This window comes from Neovison vison, chromosome X (genome assembly GCF_020171115.1).
Source record: "Neovison vison isolate M4711 chromosome X, ASM_NN_V1, whole genome shotgun sequence".
NCBI classification, from domain to species: domain Eukaryota; kingdom Metazoa; phylum Chordata; class Mammalia; order Carnivora; family Mustelidae; genus Neogale; species Neogale vison.
Window position 1 is genome coordinate 89068658 of NC_058105.1, and position 11919 is coordinate 89080576.

The window sequence follows — 11919 nt, forward strand, 5'->3', positions numbered from 1 at the left end:
CGTGGCTTAATCAAAGTATGTCTCGCTGATTGGCCACTGTTCCTGGGGGCGTGGCCTAGAGCGTCCTTCTCGGAATGAGGGCCGGCCGAATCGAGTTTTCCCTCTGTGTCGGAGGCGTAGTTTAGGGCGGGCCCTCGAGCCACCCCTCGATGATTGGCCGCCTCACTCAGAGGGGGTGGGCCAGCGAGCCGTCCATCCTCCGTGCGGTCACTTCCTGTGGAGTTTCCCCAGCCCAGGGAGGAGGGGGAAGAGGACGAGGGGGAGGAGGGCGGTCGTCCAGGGTTAGGTTGGGGGGGGGTGTTGGTCCGTTCAGGGCGGGGGATGACTCACGGCCCATCCCATCGTCCCGACGCCGCCCGCCCGCGCAGAGCTCGCTCCATGGCTTAGCGGAGGAGGCGGTGGCGAACGGGGGGGAGGGGGACTCTTATTTTGTTAGGGGGACCGGGCCGGGGCCCGACCGGCCTGGCAGGGCTCGCCCGGGGCCGGGCGTCATGTCTCATGCGGCCGAGCCAGCTCGGGACGGCGTAGAGGCCAGCGCGGAAGGCCCTCGAGCCGTGTTCGTGCTGTTGGAGGAGCGCAGGCCAGCCGACTCGGCCCAGCTGCTCAGGTGCGGGGCCGCCTGGGACCGGTAGTGCCGACTGGGGTTTCTGGGGGGGACAACGGGAGCCCGGGCCTGGAATTGCAGGCCCTCGGCCTAGGCTTGGAGGACGTCGGGGCGCCGGTATTGGGAGGGTACCTAAGGAATCCGCTGGTGGCCTGCTTGGACTGAGGCTTAAAGAAGTCATAGAAGTGCCTTAAGGGAGGCCTGGTTCTAATTTGGGGGGCTCTTGACTGGGTTTAGAGGGGTAAGATTCTGTTGTGTCCCGAGCCTGGTCTGGGGCAACTGAACTTGGGGGACTGGGGCTGAATTTGGGGTCCTTGAGTTAGGCGTGAGGGGAATGAATTTGAGGGGGTACTCTGTAGGCAAGGCACTGATCTGAAGGGACTTTTCCCCTCAGTGTCAGAGAAGGGGTCCTGGAAGACAGAAGTGCTGTCTTGGAAGCTGGATGATTCCCAGTGGCTGGTTGCTTGACTATGTTCGGGGATAACAGGAATCTGGAGGGATTTGGGGGGTATCTCAGATATGCTATGAGGGACCAGCTTTGTGTGTGTGTGTGCGTGAGCAAGAGAAGCAACATTCATCAAGGCTTGACCAGAATAATCACTTTACCCCTGCCCACCCACCCAGCTGGGTCAGATCATGGTCAGGGATAGTGGAAAAGCCCTCTTCCCACACCCCCACAGGGGCTTGAATGGGAGACAGGGAGACAGACAGAGGCAACAGAGATGGTCCTACTTCTAAGCTCGGGGAAGGCCTCAGACCTTACTTGGGAACCCAGAGGAGGGTCTCGTTCCTGCTGCCAACCATCCCAGCCTCTCAGTCAGCCTGGCTCACCCTCTGCGCGTGCCTGGATTATTTTTCTCCCCCTGCCAGTCAGTCAGACCCTGGAAATCAGTCATCTCGAATCTGTCCCTAGAGCTGGAATGAGGGCCAGGTTCACCATCCCTGCCTGGGTGGGTCCTCTGTGGCCTCTTCACATCCTCACTTCGATCAGCAGGCTTGTAAGCGCCAGCCCACTCTGTCCTCACCCTGCCCACCCCAGTGCCCATCTCTTCAAACTTCAGTGCAATGGGTGTGTGAGCAGGGATGGGGCTTTGCCTGCTTTCTTCCTGGGATTGTGCTGAGCTCAGCAGCTCCCCAAGCTTCCTCTTCTCGACTTCCTGGGTGGTTTTAGGTCCCCATCTGAGGGTGAGGAAAGGAAGGAAGAAGACAGATCCTCGGAGCCGGGAGAGAGTTCTTGTTAAGCGAAGTCACCCACAGTATTTCAGCATTCTAAGTCTTTGACTCGATTCAGGATGCATATCCATTCATGTGCATGTGAATGCTCCCTACACAATAGGGTCTTGCCCCTGGCCTGGAGGACTGAGTGAGAACCTTTGCACCCAGTGCTTGCCCATTTTCTGATGCCTTTGAAACAACCTGGCTCATCACAATAGTGGGAATAGTTGAAAGGGAGGGGTGTACAGCTTTTTATTTTGTGTCAGTGGATATTGGTTTTAGAGGTAGGAGTGTGTGTGTGTGTGTGTGTGTGTGTTCTGTCACCAAAAAATCAGGAGAGCGCTGGACTGGCTCCTCCCGCCAAGAAAAGAATGCTTGCGGAAGCGGATCACCCACCCCAGCGCTCCCTCTTTTAAATCCAAATTACCGGAATGAGGGGAGCCCTTGATATTTCCATTTTGTATTTGGGGTGTGTATTGGCTTCCCCTGAACTCTGGCTGGGGCGGGTGTTACTTATTTGCAAAAATGGTGGATCCTTCCGTCCAGTGAATCATCGACCCCAGTTCTTTGTGATGCATTCAGTTTGTGTTAAAATGGACTGTTGTGCTGAAGGGTGCCCCCACAGTGCTGGAAGTGTGTAGACCTACGTGGGCTCACATTCAGCTGCCAGGACCCCAGGAGGGGGTATGGGGGGCTGGAACAACTCTGACTGCGAGGTCAGGACTCCTGCAAAGTGAATTGTCCTTCCTAAATTCTTTGCTTCTCTTTTCCCTCCAACCCAGGTTATTACACGTGATTGTGTTAGAGTGAGGAGTTGGGATCCAGGCACTGTTACTATTTTGAATCCTAAGGGACTATGGGTAACAACAAAAGCAAGTGGGGAGGGAAGAGGGGTGTGGGGAGAGAGGAAAACCTGGAAATTCCCGATGGTGGTAACCAAGGAGTAGCCTCTTCTGCAGCCTGCGCTCTGTTCCCCTCTCCCCTGATGTGTGTCTCTCTCCTTCCCACTGCCCACTCTTTCTTTCTCTCTTGGAGGGGAGTGAGGTCTCCACATACTCACTGACAATCACCCTTCCCTCCCTTTCACCCTCAGCCTCAACTCTTTGCTTCCGGAATCTGGGATTGTTGCTGACATCGAATTAGAAAGCGTCCTCGATCCGGACAGCTTCTACGAGCTCAAAAGCCAGCCCCTACCCCTACGCTCAAGGTCTGTCTCCCCTGACTCCCCTCCCGATTCCTCAGGCCCCTCCATCCCCTCTTGACAGGCAGAGGCCCTCAGTGCCAGGGCAGCCCTTTTGGCAGAGTGCATTTTCCAGATGGTAAAATTAAGGGCCTGAAAGTGTACGTCACACAGGAAAGCAGGTGGCCACGCTGGGATTCCATTAGCTTGAACCAGACCTCCCCTGCCTCCCTCCTCCCAACCCGAACACCCATTCATACACAAATATTGCTGGAAGCCTCGGTTGGCCTGCGGGTGCCCAGCCGCCAGGTGGGCGGAGCTGGACCCACAGTCCCTGCTCACCCCTTTCCCCACTCAACAAACTCACCCCCCCAGCCCTTGAGGAACCCCTGCTGGTCTCTTCTTTACCCAAGCTTGGAAGTCTAAATGTGCTGAGTCATCGGCCTGGGCTCTAAGAGAGGGGAGGGGACCTGGAAGAGGGGCAGGAAGAGAGGATTGTGAAATCTCTGAGATTTTCAAGACTGCCTAGCTCCTGGGTCTAGAGGCCCAGGCTGGGGCTGAGGAAGGCCTTGCACTTACCCCGTAGCCAGATGCCCATGACCAGGAGCTGAGCATCCTCAGCCCCAAACGGAGCTTTAAGAGCCCTCTATACCCTAACCTACTGCCATGGCCCCCATTTGGCATCCTTCTTCTCTCCTTTAAATGGGATGGACCCCCTCTCCCACAGCCTAGCAATGGCATCTCTCCTCAGTGTTTGAACAGGCCCAGATCCAGCCTTCACCATAAGGATCGAAGGCTAAACCTTCCCCCCACCAGACTGTGACCTCTAAGGGCTGGGACTCGGCCTGGTCCCAGTGTCTCCCCTGTCAGACTGTGAACCCAGAGAGCCCTGAGCAGGTGTGCTTCCTGGGTGTCCCCCTCCACGTTGTGGCCCCTGAAGGCAGAAAACAGGCCTAATTCCAGTATCCGCTTCCTCCCACGGTGACTCCTTAGGCTCAGGACAAGACTTTTAGCTTACGTATGGCCCCATATTTCCCATTCCACAGCCTCCCAATATCACTGCAAGCCACCCCAGCTCCACTCTCTGCATCGTCTTCTGCAGGGGGCTCCAGGACCCCTGCCATGTCGTCCTCTTCTTCATCGCGGGTCTTGCTGCGGCAGCAGCTCATGCGGGCCCAGGCCCAGGAGCAGGAGAGGCGTGAGCGACGGGAACAGGCCGCAGCCTCTTCCTTCCCCAGCCCTGCCCCTGCCTCTCCTGCCATCTCAGTTGTGGGCGTCTCTGCAGGGGGCCACACCCTGGGCCGTCCTCCCCCTGCTCAGGTGCCCAGGGAGGTGCTCAAGGTACGGTGACATCCAGAGGACCTGGGAGGGGTCTTGGTGACTGAGGAGTGGTCGTGGTGGCTTTTCGGCCAAGGTCCTAGGGGCTCTCAGGAAGATCCCAGTTACTGTTCAAATAGGCTCTGTTAGTGTCCCGTTACATTTAGGGGTTCCAGGGCATTCTCGTGCAGCCATGAGAGGTTCTTAGGAGGCGCAGGATGTCTGGGTGGGCCCTGGAAGGTTGTAAGTGCCTCGAGTGGGCCCTAGGGCCTCCTATGAAGTAACCCCAGGAAGAAATTCATAGGAAGAGTTTCCTGTGTATGTCATACATTAGGAGTTTGGCCATTGGAGTGACTTGGGAAGCCACATGTGGCTTCTACGTCTCCTAGGTGATGTCAGATCTCAGGTCTCCTAGGTGATGTCAGAGACTGGAGAGGGAGTCTTGGGACCTGTGCCAGGGTGCCCCAGAAACTGAGGGATTTCTGAGAAAGAGTTTGGGTCCCTGGGGGAGACTTCCCAGTATTGGGGGAGGTAGGAGGGGTTTCTGATTCTGGGCCGGGTTTGCCGGCCTGAGCCTAGAAACAGGTGACCTCTGAGGGTCAGCCTGGGGCACATAGTCAGCCCATCCTACCTTGCCCCCTTCCCACAGGTGCAGACCCACCTAGAGAACCCGACGCGCTACCACCTCCAGCAGGCACGCCGGCAGCAGGTGAAACAGTACCTGTCCACCACACTCGGCCCCAAGCTGGCTTCCCAGGCCCTCACGCCACCACCGGGAGCTGCTAGCACCCAGCCGCTCCCAGCGCCCGAGGCTGCCCACGCTGCCGGTCCTACAGGCAGCGCCCCCAATAGCCCCATGGCGCTCCTCACCATTGGGTCCAGCTCAGAGAAGGAGGTCAGTAGCTGCAGACAACCTTACCACACTCCCCGTCGCCCAGCTTCCTCTAACCCTTGTCCATATTCCCTTCTTCCCTCAGATTGACGATGTCATTGATGAGATCATCAGCCTGGAATCCAGTTACAATGATGAGATGCTCAGCTATCTGCCCGGAGGCACCGCAGCGCTGCAGCTCCCCAGCACGGTGAGGCCCTGGGACGGGAGGCTGGCTGACGCTTAGTCGCATCCCTCTATCCCTGACACGACACCCAGGCTGGCTGTGTATATAAGACCCTTACTTTGGGTTGTACAAAGATAGTGAAGGAGGCCATGGGGATGAGAAGAGAGCACACTAGGGCCCTGGTACCTTGTGTTAGGCTGTGTGGAGAGGTTGTTCTGGTGGATTCTGAGAGATACAAGGGCAGGGACTCTGGGGAGGTAATCAGGCATACCCAGGCAGTCCAACTGCAGTGTGGGAGGGACCGAGGACTCTTGTAGCAAGAGATTCAGGTCATTGGGATATAGCCAGACCATGTAGCGATTGGAACATATCAAAAGTCTTAAAAACCCGGTATGGTTGAACCTCAGGGTGATCGGAAAGTACAACATTTCTTTCAGCGAACCATGCCAAGAGGCTGGATCCTTGTGGAGAGTGGGTAAAACTCTCTGGAGCAAGGGATGTGCCAATAAATTATACAGTTCTGGTTCTGGAACATTCCAGGAGTCCTATAACTTGCTTTGGGACATACCAAGGGGGCTGTGGCTTTGTTTCCTTCCAACACACCAAAAGGACAGAAGCGTGTATAAATACGGCACCAGCTTATCAGAACTTTTTATTGATTTGGACACAGCTAGGGACTGGGACCTTATATTAACATGGATCCAGCAGACTAGCAGGGGTTTCAAGAGATGATAATTCATCAAGAGGTGGGATTAATTATTCAGGGTTTAGTGTGTTACCTTGGAGTATATCCAGGAGAGGGTGAAGGAAAGAGAACCAAAAAATCAAGGCTGGCATAAAAGAGTAGTGCTTGTTGAATAGTTGGACAAGAAATCCTGAGAGATTGGAATGCGTAGGAAGATACCAGAAGTCAGGAGCTCGGTGCATGACCATGTACATGATAAGGTGGTGGAACACAACAGCCACGGCAGAAGGCTAGAGATCGGGCTGGAACTCTCTGAAAGGCCATATTTTGGATAGAATGTTACCATGACAATTTCCCAAGGTCTGAGAAGATTGAGCTGGAGTGTTCCAAGAATGCCGACTTGGAACATTGTGCTAGGAGGGGCTGACGGGCTGGAAGGTTGCATCGTAGCCGAGAAAGACCTGAGGAGGAGTGGTTTTCCAGCACTTCTCAGGGCCAACCCCAGAGTTGGGGAGAGGGGCCTCCTAGGTTGCTGAGGTATTTGGGGGCACTCAGGGGCACAAGGAAAGGGTCCAGCAGACTCCGGTCCCCTGACCAAGCTGGGTGGGTCCACGTGATCCTGTCCTCCCCACTGAGTCGCCCTGCAAAGTTCCCTTGAACGAGAGGGAAGGGTCCCTGTGTTGAGCCAGCGAGTCTTTGTGTTAGGGCATCTGTGGAGCGTGTGGAAGGGTGGGGGCCAGGTTCTGAGAAGGGGGCCAAGCCTGGGGCTGCTCCGAGCCGTCGTCTCTCTGCCCTCCCTGCCCCCAGCTGCCTGTGTCAGGGAATCTGCTTGATGTGTACAGTAGTCAGGGCGTGGCCACACCAGCCATCACTGTCAGCAACTCCTGCCCGGCTGAGCTGCCCAACATCAAACGGGAGATCTCTGGTAAGGGCCAGGGTCTTGGCCCCAGGCGCCCATTCTGGACCCCGGGGTGAGCCCTTTGTCAACCAGGTGGGCCTGATGCTGGGGGAAGGGACTTAAGCAGACAGAAAGGGGCTGTTTGCCCTCTCCTTCCACATGGCCTATGGGCTAGCTTTCACCCCATTTCCTCTTGTCTTGGGTTTAACAAATGACCAGTCACCAGGGCTCTTTTTTAAAAAGTCATGAAAGTGGCACTTCAAAAAAAAAAAGGCACTTCCCTGCCTCCACCCACCATCTCCTACCCCCTCAGCCGTACATGCTGCCCTCTGTCTTTCCCACGCCCAGAGGTCCTGACTACCCACCGCCCCCACCTCTCTTCCAGAGACTGAGGCCAAGGCCCTTTTGAAGGAACGACAGAAGAAAGACAATCACAACCTAAGTGAGTGGGCTCCCGTGCCCTTGCCAGCATGCTCTCCAGCCCTGCCTCACTCCCTGCCCTGGCCTTCCTTGAGGGGGGCCTGTCCCTGCAACAGCCTCCCTATCCCCAGCTCCTCCTCCCTCCTCAGCCTCTTGACAGCTTTCCCACTCTTCTCCCCACCCCACCCCCAAAGTCGAGCGTCGCCGGCGATTCAACATTAACGACAGGATCAAGGAGCTGGGTACCCTCATCCCAAAGTCCAGTGACCCGTGAGTCTAGGATGGGGGGAGGGTCTTGGGCTGGCAGAAGGTGGGATGAGGGCCCTGTTCCCCTAAAGCTGTTCCTGGGTGGGAAGCGCCTGGCATTTCTGCTCCGGGTCCATCCAGCTTTCAGGACCCTGCATAGGGGCGTAGCCCCTTGTAGCCCCTAACCTACAATTTTAAGTGCATGACATTGCAGTCAGTGTGCCTCATCTGGTCCCCATCTGACATAGGCACTCATTTTGGGTTCATTTAGTACTTCCTAATTATTCATTCAAGGGACGCATCGAGCTGCTTTGTGTCAGGGACTGTGCTAGGCCTTGAGGATATCAGAGGGACAAAACAGACAAAAATCCCTGAGCTCCTGGAACTGATACTTTAGTGGAGGCAGACAGACCATAAACAAGATAAATAAAATCTGGGAGGTTACAAGGAGTGTTGTGGAGAAAAATAAAGAGAAGATGGGGGCGTGCCTGGCTGGCTCAGTAGAGTGTGTGACTCTTTTTTTTTTTTTAAAGATTTTGTTTATTCATTTGAGAGAGAGTGAGAGATAGAGCACAAGCAGGGGGAGAGGGAGAAGCAGACTCCCTGCTGAGCAGGGAGCCAGATGCGGGACTCGATGCAAGGGACCTAAAGATTGTGACCTGAGCCAAGGGCAAACGCTTAGACATCTGAGCCACCCATGCTCCCCAGTGTGTGACTCTTGACCTCAGGTTTGTGAGTTCAAGACCCATGTTGGTCATAGAGGTGACTTTAGAAAAAGAATAGAAGATCGGGGAATGTTGGCAAGGGTTACAACTTAGGGTGAGGAGGGTGGGCACCGGGCAGGCCTGGACTGAAAAGCAAACATTGGCGGTGAGGCAGGAGCCATCTTGGTGTCTGGGGAAGAGTGTCCACGGCGGAGGGCACTGTTGGCCTGGAGGCCCTGAGATGGAAGTGGTTTTCCATGTTCTCGGAGCATGAATCTGTTCTTCCCCTAGAACAACTGGGAAGGGCATTCCATACCCTTGAGGTATGCCCCACCCCTGAACTCCTGGTCTAGGCCTGTGCTGGTGCAGTTGCCCCATCAGCTCCCGAGAGCCCCCCTACGCAACACTGCCTCCTTTCCTTCCCGTCGGGCCCTACAGGGAGATGCGCTGGAACAAAGGCACCATCCTGAAAGCCTCTGTGGATTACATCCGCAAGTTGCAGAAGGAGCAGCAACGCTCGAAAGACCTGGAGAGCCGGCAACGTTCACTGGAACAGACCAACCGCAGTCTGCAGCTCCGAATTCAGGTTTGGGACAAGGAGGCCGTGGCAGAGGGGACGGGGGCTCCTTACAGGCAGAGGCAGAGGAAGAGCAGGCTGGGATTTCCTGGCCTACTTGGGGGATCCCCGGGCTTCCCCAACTCACGCAACAGTAACAAATAGCAATCATAACCCTACCGAGAACAGCGACGAATACTGGCTAATATATATGGTGTTTGTCTCGTGCAGCGCACGGCAACAGGAGCCTTATCTCCATTTGCTAAGGTAGCCCTCTGTATGATTCCGTGAGGCAGGGACCGTTATTCCACTCGTTTTACAGAGTAGGACTCTGAGGCCCAGCGACATTAAGCAAAACTTGCCTCAAGTCACACAACCTGTGAGCAGCAGCCTGCCCTTGGCACCATCAGACGTCTCTGCCTCTGAGGAACCATGAACCCCATCTGATCCCGCCCCCCCCACCCCCTACTTTTCGCAGGAGCTAGAATTGCAGGCACAGATCCACGGTCTGCCGGTACCTCCCACCCCGGGGCTGCTCTCCCTGGCCACAACTTCAGCCTCTGACAGCCTCAAGCCAGAGCAGCTGGACATTGAGGAGGAGGGCAGGCCAGGCACAGCAGCATTTCACGCAGCGGGGGGATCTGCCCAGAGTGCCCCCCATCAGCAGCCCCCAGCGCCACCCTCGGATGCCCTTCTGGACCTGCACTTTCCCAGCGACCACCTGGGGGATCTGGGGGACCCCTTCCACCTGGGGCTGGAGGACATTCTGATGGAGGAGGAGGAGGAAGGGGTGGTGGGGGGACTGTCGGGCGCCCTGTCCCCACTGCGGGCAGCCTCTGACCCCCTGCTCTCGTCGGTCTCCCCCGCTGTCTCCAAGGCCAGCAGTCGCCGCAGCAGCTTCAGCATGGAGGAGGAGTCCTGATCAGGCCTCACCCCTCCCCTGGGACATCCCCACCCAGGAAAGGAGGACGCCTCAGGATGAGGCCCCACCTTTTCCCCCCCCACCCTCCCGTGAGACTGCCCTGCCCAGGTGTTGGGGGGAAGAGCAGACATGATGAGGTCCCACCCCTGCAACCAGGCAAGGAGGAGGAGTCAGATGAGGCCCCGCCCCCTTCCCCACCAGACCAGCCGGTGAGGCGTTTCAGCCGTGGAGAAGGCGGTAACCTCGGGCCATTCCCCTGGAGATTGCAGCCTCGCCCCGCCCCGTGGGACGCGCCCTTGCCCAGGTGAGGGAAGGAGGCAGGATGAGCTAGGCCCACCTTTCCTTAGGGACTCTCCTAGCCAGGTCTCCTGGGGTAAGGAGGTAGCAAGATACTGGCCCACCCCCTCTCTTGGAACCACTAGTCTAGTCAATCCGGGCAAGGAAGAGGAGTCAAAATAGAGGTCTCACCCTGGGGGTTTAAGCCCTGCCCTTTCCCCTCAGTCCCGTCCTGTCCAGCCAAGGAAGAGATGTGAGGAGAGCCCTTCACCTGAGAGCGTAGTCCTGGCCTTCCGGTCGTGCGGGAGCCAGGCCCCGCCCTTTCCCTATAGGCACAGCGGAGCGCAGGTATTTCAAACATGGGGAAGTCCGTGAGATCAGGCCATGTGGAGATCACAGACCTTGTCCCTTAGCAACATCCCATCAGAGCATTCCACGCTGCAGGGAGGGGGAGAGTGGTACTTTTGCTCCCCAGCCTTAACCTGGGACCAATGGGACCTAACCCAGGAGGGCTCTGAGCCAACCTTGCCCTTGGACAAGAGGGCCCATCTTGAAATCTTGTGGGGCGACATTCCAGACCTCGATCAGGAGAACTAGACCCTCACCCTTGGGTAGAGTCCCGCCTCCTACTTTGAAGGGCAGGTTAGGGAGGTGATAGGAATTAGAGGGTACGGAGTCCAGGTTCCCAGAACCAGCACCCCAGCACTCTTGCAGTCTGTAGAGGAGCAGGATGAAGGAAGGGGCCTTTCTGGGGAGTTCCCAAGCCCGGGGAAAAGTGGAAACCTATCCCACCAAAGCAGAGGCTTGGAGGGAGGGTTGCAAAAGCATATGTATGCCTCTTTTGTTTATCTGATTTTTTTTTTTACTGACCCCCACCCCCATTTCTCAGAAGCTAGGTCACCTCCAATCTCCGGCCTCCATCCACCCTGTTCTCCATTTGGGAGGACTCCTCCCCATTTCAGAGCTGTGAGACACTCCCTGCCCATGCCCACCCTTCCTACCACATACACCCAAGGTTGTCAGCTTCAGATCCTTGGGGTCAAGCCCCAAGGAGGGTGTACTAAGGGGTCTGTAGGTTTGTGATTAAAATAATAAATGCTAGGCGTGTTTGATGCGCTTTTAACTTTGGCAGAGGGTCTCCTATCCTTGCTTTTGACTGTACAGTGAGCACGGTTGGGGCTGGCCAGGAGGAAGAAGGTTCTTGGAAGAAGCAGATTTATGTGGGATGGACTAAAGAAATTAGAGGGGCTGGAGGAAAATAACCTGTGAGCAAAAGCAGTCAGTCCTCAACTACCTGCCAGGCACCCTCCTGTTATGTTTCCCCTAATTGTTTAATCCAAGGACTAATTAGGAAGAAAGTGCGACTTCTTAGTCCCATTCCATGTTGGAAGAAGCTGAGAACTAGAGTTTAACTAACTCCCTGAAGATACACAGCTAGTAGATGGACGAAGAGCTAAATGGTGAAGTTAGGAGAGTGAGAGATCTGCCGTGAAGCATGTCATCACTGAGGGCAGAGGGAGCAAAGATTTTCTTGCAGGCTCACTTTTGGAAACCGATAAGGAAGCATATGAGGATAACTCCTGGCAGGCGGTAGAGGTCTGCCAGATGGTCCAAAGGGCACAAACAAAAACCATAAGGGTGGAGGGACAAGCAAGCAGTTCCGTTTGGGGACAAATGTTGACATTTGGGGGGGGGGATTTAAATGGAGGTAAACAAACACAAATACTCTTCTTGAAAGTTGGGGGAAAATATTATTTTTGGAACTCCTCCACCAGACTCTGACTCCCAGGATGGGCATCAGGCCTGGCCTTGCATCTCCTCTAGCAGATTGTGACCGC

At 55.9% G+C, this 11919-nt stretch overlaps 1 protein-coding gene across 1 annotated transcript; it reads left to right on the top strand.

Moving 5' to 3' along the window:
* Positions 1-403: 403 nt before the first annotated feature.
* On the top strand, positions 404-11209 carry TFE3 (transcription factor binding to IGHM enhancer 3). The gene is made up of 10 exons (XM_044235000.1): positions 404-607; positions 2913-3026; positions 4046-4340; positions 4966-5211; positions 5294-5398; positions 6867-6984; positions 7343-7399; positions 7572-7647; positions 8766-8913; positions 9362-11209. Exons 1-10 carry the CDS (start codon positions 492-494, stop codon positions 9803-9805), a joined length of 1719 nt encoding a protein of 572 aa, XP_044090935.1. The 5' UTR covers positions 404-491; the 3' UTR covers positions 9806-11209.
* Positions 11210-11919: the final 710 nt, after the last annotated feature.